This window comes from Tursiops truncatus, chromosome 6, assembly GCF_011762595.2.
Source record: "Tursiops truncatus isolate mTurTru1 chromosome 6, mTurTru1.mat.Y, whole genome shotgun sequence".
NCBI lineage: Eukaryota > Metazoa > Chordata > Mammalia > Artiodactyla > Delphinidae > Tursiops > Tursiops truncatus.
The window spans coordinates 111,808,284-111,826,756 of record NC_047039.1 but is presented as its reverse complement, the minus strand read 5'-3'; the positions used below and the strand labels follow the sequence as shown (position 1 = coordinate 111,826,756).

At 54.7% G+C, this 18,473-nt stretch overlaps 3 protein-coding genes across 11 annotated transcripts in view; 2 read left to right on the top strand and 1 right to left on the bottom strand.

Annotated features, from left to right (window-relative positions):
- TSC1 (TSC complex subunit 1) overlaps positions 1–5,508 on the top strand; it is a 48,841-nt gene extending 43,333 nt beyond the window's left edge. For all 6 annotated transcript variants that reach the window (XM_019920224.3, XM_019920225.3, XM_019920226.3 and 3 more), the window contains one exon: positions 20–5,508. In XM_019920224.3, coding sequence (XP_019775783.2) covers positions 20–557 — 538 coding nt within the window. In that variant the 3' untranslated portion in view covers positions 558–5,508. The remainder of the gene's footprint in view (positions 1–19) is intronic.
- Positions 5,509–6,288: 780 nt separating this feature from the next.
- On the bottom strand, positions 6,289–13,772 carry SPACA9 (sperm acrosome associated 9). The gene is made up of 5 exons (XM_073806743.1): positions 13,161–13,772; positions 11,815–12,007; positions 8,533–8,706; positions 7,399–7,546; positions 6,289–6,531 (listed from the first exon to the last, which is right to left on the bottom strand). Exons 3-5 carry the CDS (start codon positions 8,673–8,675, stop codon positions 6,412–6,414), a joined length of 411 nt encoding a protein of 136 aa, XP_073662844.1. The 5' UTR covers positions 8,676–8,706; positions 11,815–12,007; positions 13,161–13,772; the 3' UTR covers positions 6,289–6,411.
- An 81-nt stretch (positions 13,773–13,853) lies between these two features.
- The window catches only part of AK8 (adenylate kinase 8), a 128,186-nt gene continuing 123,566 nt past the window's right edge, over positions 13,854–18,473 (top strand). For 3 of the 4 annotated variants that reach the window (XM_033858935.2, XM_033858934.2, XM_073806742.1), the window contains exons 1-2: positions 13,854–13,990; positions 17,007–17,091. In XM_033858935.2, the coding sequence (XP_033714826.1) occupies positions 13,907–13,990; positions 17,007–17,091 (169 nt within the window). In that variant the 5' untranslated portion in view covers positions 13,854–13,906. Of the gene's footprint in view, positions 13,991–17,006; positions 17,092–18,473 lie in introns of those variants that run through there. The other variant, XM_033858937.2, reaches the window with a different exon arrangement.

Below are 18,473 nucleotides of genomic sequence, written 5' to 3'. Positions count from 1 at the left end.
GTCCTCGGATTTCTTACAGGCTCGACTGTTGTCGTGACGGCTGCTCGGATTCTGTGACAGGGCACAACAATGAAGAGGCATCTGGCCCTAACGGGGAGACCAAGCCCCCCAGGCCCGGCGGCGCCCGGGGCGGTAGCGGAAGTAGAGGAGGCGGAGGCGGCGGCAGCAGCAGCAGCAGCGGCGGCAGTGAGCTTTCTACCCCAGAGAAACCCCCAAACCCGAGGGTGGGCCCATGCAGCAGTCGGTGGGAGACTGCCGTGGGAGAGCCCACTACGGGCATCCCTATGACTGTCGGCTCACTTCCTAGTTCAAAAAGCTTCCTGGGCATGAAGGCTCGAGAGCTATTTCGTAATAAGAGTGAGAGCCAGTGCGATGAGGACAGCCTGACCAGCAGTAGCCTTTCTGAGACCCTAAAGACAGAGCTGGGCAAAGACTCGGGTGTGGAAGCCAAGCCACCCCTGAACCTAGACGGCCCGCAGCCACCTCCCCCAAAGCCAGACAGCGTGGGACAGCTCCGTATCATGGACTACAATGAGGCGCAGCACGAGCACAGCTAGGGACGGTGTCAATCAGTGTTAACTTGTGTATCGCCGGCCTGGAACGGGAGGTGCGAGTGCCCGTTTCAGAGCTTTCCTGTTTCCAGGCGTTGAGGGGCTATAGCTCCCGCAGAGGAAATGGGATGGGGGTCCTTTGACGGTTGACTGAATGCAGAACGGTTTTTGCAGCTGGCATTGAAATGCCTCTTCGGTTTCCCTTCGGCCACCCTCTCTTTCATTTACCTGGCAGCGTGTACTAACCCGAGGGCCAGGGTGCGTTCCTCACTAGCTTTATTTTCTTCCTTTTCCCCCCAAATCGTTGTGTCCTTTGAACCTGTGCAATATGAGGCCAAATGTAATCCTGGAGTCTAACACACCACCCGCTCCTTTCCTGAAGCTCAGTTAGCTGGGCGGGCTCTCTGTGAGCCCAGGTCATTGTTGGCATCACAGGTAAGTCTGGTTTTGTCCCTTTCCAGGAGGATGTGACATGCAAAGTTGATCATCTTCACATGAGAGCTTTTAAATGAGATGTTGTCACTGCTTTTGGTTCTAACATCCATCATCTAAAGCCGCAGATCCAGAAAAACGATGGTTTATTCTCTCTTAAGTTCTTCTGGCGGTTCTGATAAGCTTCCTAGAAAGTTCCATGTGAACAAAGGTCTGTTGTTGGAAAAGTCTGGAGCTGGCACTGTGGAGACCATGCTCCCCTTCGGGAACGCTCTGTCCCCCTGCCCCACTACCTCTTGCCTATGTGGCGTTTGCTTGAAAGCTGGTACTGTTCTGATTACAGGCTGGGGTGTGGGTGGTCAGGCGTGCTCTCTGCAGGAGGGAGGATGGTGGCTGGAGCAGCTCCCTGAAAAGGAAAGTGCGGGGCTGAGGACCTGCCCCTGCAGGCGGGGCGGTGCTAGCTGTTTGCCTCTCTTCCCTGTCCCATGTGCCTCCTGTTTACGTCAGCTTCTCTGGGATGCTGCAGCAGAAAGGCTCTGAAGGTCCAAAGAGTTTCTTCAAAGTTTTACGACCATCGTGTCTCAGGCTGTGAGAGTTGCCTCGCTATAGTAGATTCTAGGCCACCAAAAAGGTAACAGCTTTTTCACACCAATGCTGACTTTCAGGGGCCGACCCTGCAGGGGGCTTGATGCTGCTGCCCTTGCACATGTTGGTCATGGCAGAGCATTAAAGCAGAGTCCTGGAGAGGGTTGACAGAGCTGGCTGCCTGGACCCAGTGGGCTGCCTGCACATGCCCGGGAGAGGTGACGCAAGTCAGAACATGGGTCGTGGCAGAGAATCTGAACTCAGCAGGTGCTCCCGAAGTGAATGCTAGAAGCCTAAGAATTGTTGCCTGGTGATCCAGCCGAGGCTGAGGCAGGGGGAGACTGGTAGGAAAGAGCCAGTGAACTTGGCTTTTTTCTTTCTCATCTTTCAGTTAAAAGTGTAGAAGGGTTCATCCATGAAGAGGGAAACGGCGAACTGAAATGGTACGAAACTTTAGTGCATATGGAAGCTTCCAGCACATGAGGGTTAAAGTCTGTTTTTTAAAGTGTGGCAATAAATATTCTAGCCTCCTAAATAACCAAAGGGAGCTAGAGAATGAGGCTCCACGTCACCATGGCTGTACTGGCAGACCACCTCCTTGGGACAGGATTTCTGGGTGTGACTGATGGATCCCTGCTTGAGGAAGGGTGTGTGCCCGACTGCTCCAGCCCAGCGCGGGGCCAGCAATTGCCGCTGGATGCCTGATGTGGAGTATTAATGACACCATGGATGTTTAATTCAGCTTTTTCCAAAGGAAAGCTTAAAATCCAATACGTTCTGGTTTCCTATTACAGTTTTATTTAGAAAAGGAAAACGTGAACAAATCCAGGAAAAGAAAAGTTACAAGGTAACTATTAAAACTGTTTCTAAATGCTTATCCCCTCCCCAAGCCCAGGAGATCTGTGCCACAGAACAAAGGTACCAGGCACTTAAATGTAGCCTTTACCCTAACTGCAAAAGCAAGGAGGCCAATGTAAAGAAAGGAGAACATTTGTTTAATGGACAGATTGTAAAAATACAGGGAAGAAGGAGGCGGCGTGGTACAGTGGACTGGGGCCCCGGGCTGCAGGCCCTTGGCATACTCCTCCCGCCGGGGCATGCGTTTGCTCAGCTTCGTAACCGTGGCCGACCCCAGCAGCTGCACGCAGCTTCCTCTGGGCTCTAGGAGGCCATGGATTTTACTCAGCCACGGCTGGGGGACGGAGGCCTGGAGTCATGCTGAAGGTACCCAGCCTGAACATTTAGGCTTTTATAATGCAGAGGACTTGAGTCGATAGTAAATCGATAGTAAAGTTTGGTTTGGTTTTGAAAATGATAGACTTGCCAAGAGTCAGCGGGTCAGTCGATTATGCTGCAGTGAGTATTTTTAAGGATGGAAAGGTGATAGTGGTAGAGGAACTCCCGAGAGAGAATTCAGGCCTGGGAACAGGCAGGGCAAAGGCAGTAGAACAATCACATTCAAGGCAGAGCCTGTATTCACAGACGTTAGGGTTAACCTCCACCGGAGTCGCTTGGAGCAGGCTTGCCTCCGCTTCAGAGCTGTTTGGCCAAAAGTGTCCATAACCTGTTCCGCTCAGCACTTGACACTAACCAGGGTCAGCGTAGACCCTGAGAGAAGATTGGAGTCTGCTTCTTGGGAGTCTTGGGAGCGTGAACCCTTGTTTTAAAAGGGAGCACTGCAGCATCGTTGCGGAGGGCGGGAGGGGAGATGATAGCATGGTCTCCATAGAGAGAATGGGCTCCTGAATCTACTACAGGTAGGTAAGTACATGAATCTCTATCAGACAGAGCTTTCACGGATTTTAAAAGCTTTTGACAAGGTTCTGTCACAAGTCTATGAAATTTGTCCCTGTGGAATTGGAAGAAATATCTGGTCATGAATAAGAAAACTAACTGAAATCCAAAGGTAGGAGATGAAGACCATTTCTTGGGTCAGAGGTTTCCTTGGAGATGAGTGCTGGGACCAACCATATAAGCTGGATGGGTAGATGTGACCTCCCTAGGCTTGTCAGCAGGGTTTTTCAGGAGGGAGAACTGCCCAACCTTTGGGAATAAGCTGCTGAAGGTTCCTATTAGGCTCTGTGAGTGGAGAGAGAAGTGATAGATAAGCTGCTTTGTGAGCCAGAATATATGTCATGTGTTTAGGTGGAAATAGTCCAAACTCTTCTTAAAAGGTAAACTGTTACAATCCAGGGAAGTGTCCTGGAAGCCACTGACAGTTGGAAAGATTAGCCCACCGTGCCACCATGGCCACAGAGGCCGGCTTCCCACTGGGCAAAACCAGGACAGTGGGAAACAAAACTCCAGACCTGGGCCGTCCCCATTTGCAACAGCACATGTAGTTTCCAGTGTTTTTGTTGAGAAAGATAAAACTCTAGTAGTTTTGTAAAGAGGATAAATAAGATGATCATGATGATGAGAGAGGGTCCGTGGAGACCACAGATGTTCAGACTCACGGTTAAGAGTAAAAAATTGGTGTCTCTGTGTAGAGAATATAACAAAAGTGCTATGACCAGTCAATGTGAATTTTCACCAAATACTAGAACATACCACTTGAAGCCAGAAAGAAATAACTGAAGAACAAGTGAAAGACAGTACTACGTGGAGATGCGGTTTTTCTAACCAAAAGCAGTAAGAGGTGTTAGAAAGTGTGGACAGGTCTAAGGAGGGTTTGGGCAGAGTGAAGACTCAGTCCAGAGCTGCTCTCGAGGTGGAGTGCCACCCAGCTTGTGCGGATGCTCTGAGAGGCCGCCGTCTCCTCAGAGTGGCTCCGGGAGCAGCCCGAGCCCACCCAGAAGTGTGCGTCTCGCGTGGGGAAGAAAGCTGTCTTTCGTGGAATGACCCAAATCGGCACGTCTCACTCTGGGCATTTTCACTGTTCGAGGTACGTGCGTTAAAATTGACCAGCCACAAGTATGCGAAGATGTTTGCGTATCTGTTTACATCCAGAGTTCTCTGACATGTGCCCTTGCCCTCCCCCAGACCACAACAGAGGAATTGATTGCACTTGATTAAGCTTTTCTTTATAGATGAAAGAACACATTGAGGTTGGGGCCTGGCCCCCGGGCTGCTGCTGTGACCCTTGTCCCCACGTGGCTCATTTCCCCGTCCGTGACTCTGATGTGCCCGGGGGAGTGGTGTTTCCGTCTTCTCCACTCCGTCCTGCAGTCTGTATGTGCCGCCCTGAGAGAAGATGGTTGTAGCTACAAGGGGAACCTGCCTGCGATAGTCGAGCACCTGGGCCCACGACGGCTTCTGGCCTTGAAACGAGTTAACGAAGGCAGAGGAGCTTTCTCTCCCCCTTCCCGTCCCGGTGCCCCAAAATTGTCCATCCTCGGGGATAAGTAGACTAGTTGAACCATTGGAGTAGACCTTTTAGAGGAGACCCTTCCCCCCCAGGCCAACCCCTCCTCCCTCTCCCCACCTCGATACAGTGTTTGGACAGGAGGGTACGGCGCTGCTCTTGGCGGCAGAGACTTTGGCTTATTGAAGAGGCAGCCAGGCATTTTGCACTAGGAAGAATCAGTGATCACTTTTCAGAAGACGTCTATGGACCATAAATACATTATGGAGGAACAGATTTTGCTAAGACATAATCTAGTTTTGTAACTCAATCATGGATCAACCATATGTGGCTGACTTGCAGTTTAAAGGGGTCCCATCACTGAAAAACAGATTTGTTTCGGCTGACTGCTTTTAGCTAAATTTAAGGAAGTCATCTCTTGTCAAAAGGTTTACACCTTCCCGTCTTGATCTTAAAAGCATGTCAAACAATCCACATCAGATGCCATAAATGCGAACTGCAAGAGGAAATGGTACAATCTTAGTGAATGGGAATTGGAATCAAAAGGGTTTGCTGTCCTTCTTAGAACGTTCTAAAATGTCAAGGCAGTTGCTTGTGTTTAACTGTGAACAAATAAAAATTTATTGTTTTGCACTACTTTGCTGTATTGACATGAAGTGACTCACGTTGGCCTCTGAGGGGCTTATAGGCAAAGTAGGAACTTGTCCAAAGATGGAAAGCCTCAGGGTCTGGATTGGTTGGTGACCTTGGGTGGCTGGAGCGGGTGCTGACAAGTGGAATCTGGCTTTAGTCCCTGTAAGATCCTTTTGTTCTGGCAAAGAGCCACAAATCCTACCTGTATCTGCCTCAAATTCACGCTCTTCCCACAAAGTGTCATGGTGGTGTGGGGGGAGGTGACTGGAGCCATCTCTACCAGAAGCTCTCAAAACCAGGTGGCGGGCCGGGTCTGCACAGCCATCCAGCCTTGCTTTTGGTGTGTGCTTGCCTTCCTGGGGGTTGGCCGGCACATCGGGTTTAATACAGCCCTTTTGGAGGAGCGCAGGTGGCACCGAAGTTGTCAAACGCTTACAGACCCTGAGCCTTGCCGATTGTGTCTTAGGAGTGTGCTGAGGAGGGAGTGCAGCTCGCGTCCACCACCTTCCCTACGCCATCAGGTGTTTGGAGGAAGGAGGGAAACTACCTTTAAACGACTGCAAGATCCACCCTGGCCTTACTGGGAAAGGACCAGTGGTGAAGAGCTACGTCTGCAGTGTGGTTTTCCACTGCTCGCTTCTGCCCAGCTGCCCTGGAAATCGGTCAGCTCTGCCCATTTAACAGCGGGATCAGCTCCTTCGGGACAGGACATCGAGGTGGCAGTTGTAAGTTTTGTCTGGAAAGTTCAGATGTTCTTGTCTGAGTAGGTCTCTAACTATACAAGGAGTTACTGGGCTGGCCTTCTGTGGGCCTTTGGCAGAAACCTCTTCACAGCGGACCCTGTTTGGAGCGGGGTGTGTTCCCCTCCACAGTGGTAGCGCTTTGCTAGTGGTTTTGCTTGTGAGGCTACTGCCCAGCATCTTCTGGGGTCTTAGGGTGAATGTCGTTTTCTTTAAGGGATAAGTCCCAGGAAACCAGGCCAGGCAAAGAGGTGGCAGAACGCTTTTTATTCTTGACTGTCGCCTCCTAGGAAGCAAGAATACAGAAGCTAAGTCGCCCCCTGTGAAGAGGCAAAAACCAACAGTCAGACAGTACTTCTGGCAAGCTCGGAAGCCAGTGACGCATTTTACAATGTCTGGGCCTCAATTATGTTGTGAAAACCAGGTAACTGTCCTCGGGCGGGAACCACAAAATCAATTCTTCCGGCTTCTCTCAGTCTCTCCCAAGTAAAGGAGAGGCAAGGTGGGTTCGTTCCCCTTTGGGCTTTGGTCCAGAGACCTGATCACACTGAGCAGTTCAGCATGCTGCCCTCAGCATCCCGGGAGGCGGGAGCAGCCCTGTCTTGCAGAGAGTGGCGTCTCGCCTCTGGCTGCCACTGCGGCGGGAAGGGAGCTGAGTGGCCTCCTCCAGCTGCACGGCTCAGCTGGGAAAGCTGGGTCTGGGCGGGACAGTCGGTGCCCTAGCCCTTTCCCGGCCTCCCCGGCACACCCTCTACAGGCAACACTAAGTGAGGGTCCTCTTCATCAGTACGGAGCCTGACGCTCAGAGGCGAGGAAAAGTTAGAAGTTACAGCACGAGAGGAAAAGAGGTTCTCAGTCATACGTGGGGCGGTCCCCTTGGGGGTTAATAAGTGGCAAAGACTGTGGGCACCAGTGAAAATGGATCAACCAGTGGAAACCAAGCTTAGTAGCAAAGTGCCCCACGGGATGGGATGGGACAGGATGGGATTGGGATCAAGCAGGTCACCAGCTGAGTTACAGTTTCCCACCAGCTGGTCTCTAGGGCGGTTTTGAACACTGTTTTGCCCCTATAGGTTTGAGGCTATCTTGTGTCGGTTGCCCACTTGTTTTTTCTTAGCCGAGGCTGGGTGCCTGTGGCCTGGGGCTCACTCACGTGCTGCAGCGCTTTGCGGGGCAGCTTCTCCGAGTGGGCGACCCATTCTTTCATCATGTCTAGGACGATGGGGATGAGGCTGACCACGCCTCCACAGTGGTTCCTGGCCTCGTGGCAGCTGAGGTAGTTCGCCATGTCGGGAGGGCACCTGCAGGGCGGCAAGAGGGGCCGGCTGAGCCCTGCCCCAGGGACTCCCGTGCCGCGGCCCAGACCTCGGGCAGGGGTTTCTAAAGCTGCCCCCGCTGCAGAACCCCCCTGGGAGGTTTTAGAGCTGTGCGCCCACCAGGCCAGGCTCTCGGTGCCAGACATGGTGGTTGAGCGGGTTTAGGGCCCAGGAGCCCCCAGGAGATCCTGGTGTGAAAGGCGTGGGTCACGAGCTGTGGAAGCCTGCTCTGATCACTCCCAAGTACACCGTTCAGCCCCTCTGACTCTTTTTACCCTAGTATCTAAACAGCTGCCTCCAGAATTTGGTACTCTGTGCTGCGGATTCCCCAGGGCTCAGAATTAGGGAACCACGCTGGTGGTGCTGACGCCCATGGGACCGGGCTCCACACATCCCACTTCTTCCTGGGCTTCTGGGAACAACTGGTCTGTGATCCCCTTCTCCTGGCCCGTCTACAACGTCTGCAAATGTGACTAGCAATGTGCGTGGCAGGTCGCAGTTTCTAAACCGCAGTGGAACCCAGTGGCTGGGACCGTGTGCATCTGTTCCCCATACATCCCTGTCCTGAGCCCAGGCCGACACCACCAGGTGCCGACAGAGTGGGTTCTGCTGATGATCTCATTAAATCCGCATAAGAGCCCTAGGAGGTGTGCGCTGCTCTTTATACATTTCCCAGATGAAGTGTATAAAGAGAGATGAATCACTGGCCCGAAGTCACAGAGGTGGCGTGTGGTAGAGCCGGGACCTAAACCCTGGCCGGCTGAGTCTTGAGCCCACACTTTTCAACCGCTTTGCCATTCACTCACATATTTGGTGAGGGAACGAGTGAACGGCTCATTCCACCAGTTAGGATCTGAGCCTGATTCTGGCACACATGCACTGGCCCTCTCTGGGCCTTGGGTTTTTTTTTCAGCGTTCAAGTGAGGGGATGAGGCCCGGCCCCGCCCGTGAGCCCGCGAGCCTCCACCTGCCCGATGCTGGAGATGGGCCGGATCTTGTCGCTGGCATTCTCCCTGCAGTGCTCCAGGGCAGCAATGAAGGTGAACTGCTGCTGCTGGAAGAGCTGGTACTTCTGCTCCACACTTCGAAGGGATTCCTTCACCTCATTCATCATCCTGTCTGCTCATTCATAGGCGAGGAGGAGTCTGTGCAAGGAAGAGGAGAGTCGAGCTCCCAGGGCCAGACCCGCGGATCCAGCTCGGGGGTTGTGAGATGCCCACGGCCCCTCTCAGCGGCGCACAGGGCTCAGCAGCTCCCCACAACTCTGGGGAGCAGGGACTGTTTTCATCCCCATTTTGCAGAGAAGGAAACAAGGCCCTAGGAGGCTGTGCACTTGCTCAAGAACCCGGCAGGCTGTCCGCGACGGAGCCAAGCCCAACCCAAAGCCCTTTTACCCTCCAGGGGCACGTTCTTTGCCGTGAAACAAGACTTCCTTCCCTCAGCTGTAGACGTGAGTTTCTCCGGGCCTCAGCTGGCCGCTGGTGCCCCCTCCCTGCCTCCTGTGGAGTTTGCAGGGATGACCCTGGTTGGAAACATTGACGCTGCGGGGAGTGCTGTCTCTTGGTGCCTCACAGACTGTCCCAGTGCCATCCAGGAGGTGCGCGACGTGCCCAGAATCTCGTCTGAGCAGAGAGGGGCAGTGGGCTCTGCCCTCCATGGCACCACAGGTTTGCTGGGCACGTGCAAACTGCTCCAGGTCACGGATTTATGGAACGTTTAGGCTGGAAGGAAGCTCAGTAGATCCACTCCCCTTAACTTCCGGGGGAAACTGAGGCCCAGGGGGTCACAGCAAGCTTGTGCCAGAGACGCACTAGGTCCTGGGTTTCCTGATGTCTAACCAGCATCCTTGAAGGTGCCACAGCCGGCTGTCCCTGCACCACGAGGCCCTGGCACACATGGAGCCCAGGCTTGGACGTGCCCCGCGTCAGAGGAGGCTGCGCTGAGGTGGGGCCCCAGTGGGATGCTGCAAGTGGAAGGGGCCGGAACACTGGGGTGGGGGTGCGGAGAACACAGCCAGGCTTCCTGCCAGCTCCCAGCTGGAGAGGAGGCTTGTTTCTAATGGGTCCCCCTCAGCGTCCTCACACAGCAGGACCGGAATGAGGGAGTCTCTGTGGTAAGAGAAGACGGCATCAGGGGGATGAAAGGCGAACAGACCACCAGGTGGCCTCCACGACACGACAGGAGGGAGGGCTGGGGAGCTGGAGCTGGGAGCCGCAGTCCTGGGCTGGGAGCTAAACGCAGCCCCGCTGCCATAAAGGAGCCGCGCCAGGGAATTCCCTGGCCGTCTGAGCTTTCACCACTGAGGGCGCGGGTTCAATCCCTGGTCGGGGAGCTAAGGTCCCGCAAGCTGTGAGGCACGGCCGAAAAAAAAAAGGAACCATGCCAGGAGGGGGCCCAACAATCGTGCCCCACCAGCCCAGGTGGGTCTACTGCAAACTGAATGGAGCAGCTCTAGCGGCAGCGTCCTGAGGCCACCCCTGGGAGCCGTAGCCTGTGTTTGCCAACAGAGCAGCGCAGCTCCACTGGGGACAGGCCTGGTCCAGGGCCACGCAGGGCAGTGGCCTCCTTCTACTTAACCTCCGCCCCATTCAGCACAAGCTGAGAGGGGAGCCGGGCTGTGGGGATGCTGTGGGACCCGCTGTTTGTTGAACACGTGCCACAGCCAGCCAAGGCCCCCCAGCCCCATCCTGGAGGCAGAAATGAGTCGACCTGGGGTGCAGTGGTTTTCTGTTACCTCGCTTGGAGGCAGGCTTACCAGGACCTGGCCTAGGGCAAGGAGAGCGAGGCCCACACCTTGCTGCAAAAGGTAAGCGGGTGCCAGAAACACAGCAATCAAGACAGGTAAAAGCAGGCGTGATGTGCACCCTGAAAAGCCAAGGCTGCTGAGGGCTCGACCTCCTGGGGGAGGGGAGGTTTGAAAAGAAGGCCGGGGGCTTCCCTGGTGGCGCAGTGGTTAAGAATGCAGGGGACGCGGGTTCGAGCCCTGGTCCCGGAAGATCCCATATGCTGCGGAGCAACTGAGCCCGTGCGCCACAACTACTCTAGAGCCCGCGAACCACAACGACTGAGCCCACGCGCCACAACTACTGAGCCTGCGCGCCTAGAGCCCGTGCTCTGCAACGAGAGAAGCCACTGCGATGAGAAGTCCACGCACCGCAACGAACAGTAGCCCCCGGCTCGCCGCAACTAGAGAAAGCCCATGTGCAGCAACGAAGACCCAACGCAGACAAAAATAAATAAATACATAAGTAAATTTATAGAAAAGAAAAGAAGGCCGGCTTTGGAGAGGAGGAGGGCAGGTGGGCGGAGGGGTGGGACCCTGGGCAGAGGGTGGGAAGAGGGAATGTCGTGAGCAGGTGCGGGGGCGGTGGGCAGGGCGAGGCTGAGGGCCCACTGTCGGGCAGAGCTGTGGGAGCGAACACAGAAGCTTCTAGCCAAGGAGGTGCAGAGCACTCCAGGCGTTCATTCATTCGTTCATTCATTTATGCCGCAGTGCCTACCAGGTGCCAGACACCTGCAGGGTGCTGGGCTGGATACACAGCATTGAACAAAATAGACAAACTCCCTACCCTGGAGGGACTTTAAGAGTGGGAGGCAGACAATGAGGATAAGTGAAGTGAACGGTCGTTTAGAGAAGGAGAAAAGCAAGCAGGGAAGCCAGATGGGAATGGCCAGAAGGGCTACAGAGTCTGCAAGAGGGGCATTTGCAGGAGGTGGGTGGGTGCAGGGCAGGGTGAACTGGAGCTGAGATCCCAGATGGCTCGGCCCAATCCTCCTAATACCAGCTGGTTCGATGAGGCTCTGGGTAAACCCTGGACAGGCATCACCTCAGATCCTTGCTACAGCCCTTTCAGCGGGTACCACGATCACCCCCACATGACAGACGACAGATGACAGAGCCGAGGTCAGGCAGCTAGGACGGGAGCAAGCCAGCTCCCCCACTCAGTTCTGCCCGACTTTAGCCTGGGATCTTGGATACCTCCCTTCCTTCCCCCGCCCCCCAGCCCCCAGTGATGGCCCATTGAGAGAAACACGCCAGATACCAGATGGACTGTGGCTGGGGGTGGGGGGGGGAGTGGATACCAAGGGCCTGCACTACCTAGACCCTTGGGCCTCACTTCGCTCGAGTGAGACTGTTCTTTGTTCCCCATCGCAGAGCAACGAGGACTAGCGTTCAGGGGGCTGCCCTGTGTGCCCAGCTCCCTGCCACCCTCCTGGAACTGCCAAGTTCTCTAGGGATACAGCAGCCCTACCTTGACTGGTGGCCCCAAGAGCCCCTGAGAGCAAAACCGACTTGGTTCTTGATCCTATCGACTTGTGACATGCGCACCAGGAGTATTGTGAGAGGAGCTGTAGTAAGCTATCCAAAGTGATCGTCCCTTGAACAAGAGTCACTGCAGCCAGATTAGTCTGGATGAAAGGCGCAGGGTGCAGGCACTTCTTGATCTGGGGGAGGAGGAAGGAAAAAACTGATTATCCGATAGGTTTTAGGCTTTAATTGATTTGTATTTTTTCAGGCTGCTAAAGAAGATTAAATCGTGGTATGAAAAGCGCCTAGGGCTTAAAATAAATGAGGAGGAAGGCAAGTCATTTCAGAAATGTCCAGGAAGCAAACTGAACCTCTCCAGTGCAAATTGCAGGCTTGGTGGTTGTGTTCTTTGTTCAGGGTGAGGCAGCTTCCTTTTCTTCCCCAGCTGTCTTTGCAGTTGAATTTGACAAGCCTACCAAAGTGTGTATGTGCTCTGAGAAGGCAGTTCTGAGGGGGAGCGAGCCTCTTCCCCTTGGAGGGCATGTCTCCTGGCTGGTAGCTGCTGGAAAAGGCTTTGGCTAGGAGTCAGGACGCGTAGTTCCAGCCTGGCTCTACCTTTAACAAGTGACCTTGGCCTAGAATTTCCCCCTTTCCAGGCCTCAGTTTATCCATCTGTAAAATGAGGGAGTTTGGATTAGAGGCTTTTCAAGGGCTCGTCTGATTCTAACGCTCCATGATCAACAGCTGATGAGGAAAGAGGTCCAGAAAAGGGAAATGGCTCAGCTAACAAATTTTTACCGTTCTGAGCCTCCAATTTCTCACCCGTAAAATGGGAATGAAGGTACCTATTTCTCAGGGTTGGTGCAAAGATTAAATGAGATATATTACTAATAGTAGCCCCTATGCATTGTGCACTTACTACACACCAGTTACTAATACTTCTGACATATTAGTTCATGGAAACCTTCCGTAATCCCCACTTAATAGGGGAGGAAAGTGAGGCACAGAGCAGGCTGGCACAGCTAGTAAGGGCGGAGCCAGGATTTGAACTCTGGGCAATCTGTATTGACTATGTCATACTCCCGCTCCATAATGCTCACATTACGGTAGCTCCTCCTAAAAATAGCAACGGACAAGAGCTAGAGCTCCCAATTCAGTGCCGCGTCAGCTACCAGGCTGCCCACCGGGCATTAACACGATTCGCAGACTTCCTTCCCCCCTCCGCGTCCCACCCCAATTCTCTCTCTCAGGGCAGCGGCAGCAGCGGCGGCCCCCTCCGTTCTCCACCCCCCTCACCCTCCAGTTTCCAAATCCAGGGCTTGGGTGGGCCCTCCCCGGGCCTGCTTTAACCTTGCTTGTCCTAGAGCGGCCTTCACTCACAGAGCGCCCTGAAGCTGGAGTGTCTCCGTGTGTGTCTGGGGCCCCGGAGGGGCGGGGAGGCCCTTCCCAGGGCTTGGGAGAAGGGGTGGGTGGGGTGGGGAGATCTGAGGTGAGAAGGGGCGGGGCCGTGGGCCAGACTGTTACCGCCGGTGCCATAGCAATCGGGTCACGGGGCAGCCCCGCCCCGCCCCGGGAGCAAGTGGCGGGGTCTCGGGGGCTCAGAAGGTGCAAGCTGGGCTGAGGGTTTCCGACGGGACCCTCGACCCTCCCGCCCCTCCTTTTTCAAGCACCCTGTCCCACATCTACTCAGCGTCTTCATTTTAAAGATGGGGAAACTGAGGCCCTGAGAGCATAGCCGGGGTGGCTCAAGGAGCTCCTAACTGGGGTCTCTCAGCACAGGGGGGCCCTATCAGGGCACACCTCTGACCCCAGAAGGCCACAGCTGGAGGAGACTTGAGGTGCCCCGCTGGGGGCGCGCAGAGGGGCGCGGACGAGGCCAGGGCAGGGAAGCACTTGCCCCAGGCGGCTGAGCGCGCCGGAGGACAAGCGGGTGCCCGGGCCAGGCTCCAGCCTCGCCGGTGGGCGGGCACGACGCGTGCTGATGACGCAACGGCGCGGCACCCCTGGCGACGGCGGTCACCAGGGAGCGGCGCGCGCTGATGACGCGAGGCCCTAGCGACAGCGGTCACCAGGGAGCGGACGCGTTGTACCGCGATATGGACGCGACCACGGCCCCGCACCGCATACCCCCGGAAATGCCCCAGTATGGGGAGGCGAACCACGTCTTCGAGTTGATGCAGGTGACCCGGGCAGCCCTGCCCTGTCGCGACACCAGGCGGTGGCCGGGGAACCTTTTGCTGCGGTCCGGCTGCGCGCCGGCGACGCCGCATCAGGGAGGGGTCACGTCTGTTACCCAAGAGGACGCCCAAATTGGGTTGTTCGACTCCTGTGCCATCGTATCCCAAGGGACCGCTCGACCAAAAGATGCTCCCTGACCCTCCCTGGAGGGAGGAAAGGGGGCAGGCCATGCTGGCCATGATTTGGTCCTGGCCCCGCCCCAGTGAAGTCCATGATCTGGAAGAGGTCCCTTCCTTTTCTCAGTTCCCCCATCAGTGAGACGCCAGGTTGCAAGAGGTGGTTTCCAAGGGGCTCATCTGGTGCTGACAATTCCCAGGCCGTCTGCAGTGTTGGTTTCTGAGCTGGGGAGTGTCTGCGTTGAAGGTGGCCCTCTCCGTCCTCTGAGAGGGCCACCTCCTGGGACAGCAGCCCTGTGGTTTGGACAGCAGCATTTCATACCTGGCCCTTCCTCCTCAGGGCCAAGAGTTCAGGGCACCTCCCAAGCCCTCATCCTGAGTTCCTGACCTGACCTACCTACTCCCTGTGTGACCTTAGGCAAAGCCGTGCCCCTGCATGTGCTCCAGGTTTCCCTTCTGCATCTCGTGGAAGTAAAGGCTTTCAGGAGCCGGACTGGAGGAACTGTCAGCCACTCCGAGGTTCTGAGGGCCAAAGGGAAGCTGGAGCGTTTGTCTGCTCCTCCGGGTATACCCCGTCCCCAGAGGCACCTCCTTAGTGATGCCAGTGGCCATTTGAGCCTCTGACAGCTCTGAGAGAAGAACTCAGACTAAGAAACCTGAGTCTCCATCTCTCCAGCAAACACAGGCTTCCTTTGGAAAGTGTTAACTGATAGAGGGCACACGAGAGATTTCTAAAACTGAGTGGCCAATTAACTAAAGAAGATGGCTAGCTGAGTCCTAAGGCACCGGGTGGTGGGCAGGATGGGGCAACTCCTGGGAGCACTGTGCTGCGCTCTAGAGAATCTGGTGTATCTCATAGCAATTGTTGGAAGGAGCAGCCTGAGGAAGCTTTTGGTCCAGTAGTTCCAGTCCTTAGTCATTTGTGTGCTCCCTCCATGGTTTTTACCATTTCCATTTTCTGGCCTTTTTTTTTTTTTTTTTTGCTGTGCAGCGAGGCTGTGGGATCTTAGTTCCCTGACCAGGGATTGAACCTGGGCAACAGCAGTGAAAGCACTGAATCCTAACCACCGGACTGCCAGGGAATTCCCAATGTTTTTATTTTAAAATAATTTTAGACCCACAGGAAGTTACAAAAATCGTACAGAGTTCTGGTGTACCCTTGATCCCGCTTCCCCTAGTAGTAACATCTAAGGTAGCTGTAGTACATTGTCAAAATCAGGAAATTGACATTGGTACAATACTATTAACTAGAGTACAGACCTTATTTGGATTTCATCCATTTTTGCCAGCACTCATTTTTTGGGTATGAGTCTATGAAATATTATCACAGGTATAGATTCATATAACCAAAACCAGATTTCCATTTTAACTTAATCATTTCTTTAAATCAACCCACTTTAAAAATATTAACTTATTTCACCTCATCCTAAGCAATGTTCTTGAAATCATAGGTTTGACATACTGATTTTTTTTTTAAAGTTACTCTTCAGAGTGTATTGCCATCAAGTTGAATTTTTTTTTTAAGTATAAACCAGATTATTTATTTATTTTATTATTTATTTATTTTTGGCTGTGTTGGGTCTTCGTTTCTGTGTGAGGGCTTTCTCCAGTTGCGGCTAGCGGGGGCTACTCTTCATCGCGGTGCGTGGGCCTCTCACTGTCACGGCCTCTCCCGTTAAGAAGCACAAGCTCAGTAGTTGTGGCTCACGGGCTTAGCTGCTCCACGGCATCTGGGATCCTCCCAGACCAGGGCCTGAACCCGTGTCCCCTGCATTGGCAGGCAGACTCCCAACCACTGCGCCACCAGGGAAGCCCAACATACTGATTTTTCTAATGCACATTAGATATGCAACTGTGTCCGAGTGAAATTTAAAATATTCATCTGAGAACCATCTAAAATCATCTCACACCGTCTCACCAGTGATACATGACTAGGGATCTCGTCCAACTGTGCCTTTTAATGGGCAGGGAACCTGAGGCCCAGAGAAAGGAAGGGTGTTGATGGTGAGAAGCGGAGTGGGGCTAGGACTTCTCATGGTTCATGCTGTTTTTTACTGCCCTGCTCTCCCTCTGCCCACAAAGGGCTACAGCCCCTCCCTGCTTGTCCCTAGGGCATAAGGCTGCTCCTCAGTGCACCAGCCCGGCTGCTGTCAGCCACCTGGTTAATTTCTGAGCCTTTTGTTCTGGAACCGTGGAAGCTGCTTTCCCTTAGAGTTAAATAACCAGACAATCCCAGGACTCTTTTAGATATCTGTTCCACTCTGGAGGGACACAGGTAGCAGCGATGGCCACGTCCCCCAGCAGACGTCCGCGTGGGGCACCTACTGGGATTGTGCCGGGCACTGGGACAAGGGGGAGGCGATAAAGGGGATGCACGGGGGCTGCAGGGACATAGGACAGGATTGACCTAGTGAGTATCATCGGGAAGGTATGTTTCCATTGAGGCCTGAGGAAAAGTGTTCCAAGCTGAAGGAACAGCATTTGCTAGGGCTCTGAGGGGTGAACGGGTGCAGCGCGGGAGAGAAACCGAGAGGAGGCTGGTCTGGGAGTCACCAAGGAAGTGAGGGGCGAGGGCCCCGAGACTGCCTGCTCTGAGTCAGGCGCTCCATCCCTCCAGCTCCGCCTCCGTCCGGGTGCCTCCCCAGCAAAGCCCACACGGCCCCTCCCTCACACCTCTGCTCACAGGGACCCAAACAGATGCCAGCTAGGGTGGGGGGCAGGGGGGAGATCAGGCCCCGTAACTGGTGTCCACTGCGATACCAGGGTGCTGGGCCACCTGAGCCTGGGGCCTTGGGTGCTCATGCAGGTGCTAACCACCTGGGTGTCTGCCCTGTGCCCACAGAACATGCTGGAGCAGCTCCTGATCCAGCAGCCCAAGGACCCCATCACATTCATGATTGAGCATTTGCAACGAGACAATGATTACGGTGAGCACTGGAGTGGGCCTCCTCCCCCCTCCCCCTCTGTCTCCCTCCCCTCCCCTTCCTGGGAACCTCTGGGAACCACTCTGTCCTCCCCATGTCTAAAGGGAGGTCAGAACAGGGTGGGGAAAGGTTTTGCCAACTTGGGGAGGTGGTTAATTGAAAAATGCCTTAATTTCTTTTGGAGCACAACTCATACAAATTCTCCTGCCAAGTAATTAAAATGAAAACCTCAGAATGGCCCGCAGAATTAATTATTAATGCCTTGGCACGCCCCAGCTGCTGTCGCCTGTTGGGTTTAAGCTCTGTGATCACTCCACTTGTCAGGTGTAAATGTGGTTTCTGGTCTACCCAGACAGGCAACACTCGGGTTTTCCTGATGGTCTTGTTGTCGGCGCCCGTTAATGAGTTCCAGAGCTCCCTAAACCTGGCCCAAGCGAGCGCAGGCCGACCAGACCCAAGGCCGGAGCCCCTGACAGGGAGGTGGGAGAGGAGGCGCTTCGGCCCACGTGGAGGCTCGTTGCCGTCCTGTGTGAGCTGTCAGGGAGGCCAGTGTCTCGGAGCTGTGATGGTTCTTTCACTGGAGCGTAAGCCGCTTTGAAGGAGCTGCCAGCGCACCAGTGAAGTGAGGGCTTGGTGCAGTCGAGAGGGATGGAGGCCTGAGGTGCCCCGTGATGGGGTTCAGAGGCCTAAGATGAGAGGGGATGCTAAGTAGTTTAAAAAAGAAACGGGGAGAGAGGAGACTCCAAGCCTGCAGGTTGCCAGGGACACCTGGCCTCTTCCACGTGGCCTGGGCAGGGTCAGGGCATCGGAGTGAGGGGCCGTTTCAGAGGCCTAAGCAGGGCGGTTCAGTGTGGTGCGGAGAGCCCCAGGAGTGCCATTTTCTGAGCCTCCAGGGAGGCATATTCGAGAATGGACGCTGAGTGTGAGCGCGTGTGCCCCAGGCGGAGACTGAGCTGGGGGGGTGACGGAGGTGGGGGCTGCAGTCTGCCCCGCGGAGAGTCTTCTAAGGGGCCTCTGTTCCCTGGTGCTCTGGTCGGGGCGAGAGGGAGGCTCGTGCTCTGTGGGGTGAGAAGTCCCCTTGCTTCCTGGTGGTCCCTGCTCCGGACCCCAGCTTGCTGCCCTGGCCTCACCAAGTGGCGTCCGTTGGCCGGAGGAAGACGTTTCTGCAGCCCCCTGCCCCCCGGCTGTTCGCAGGGCCCGGTGTTGCTAAGTTCTGTTACTTGAGGGCTGCTGGGAGCACTTCTGCCCGTGTTCCCCTCTCGTACTGCTCCCGCCCAATCAATACAGCAAAGCAAAGTCAAAAGAAGTAAAAGTTGAAGGCCAGATAAAGGTAAAGTAACAGTGAAGTAAACTCAAAGTGAAGAGCAAAGCAAAAGCAGGGAAGT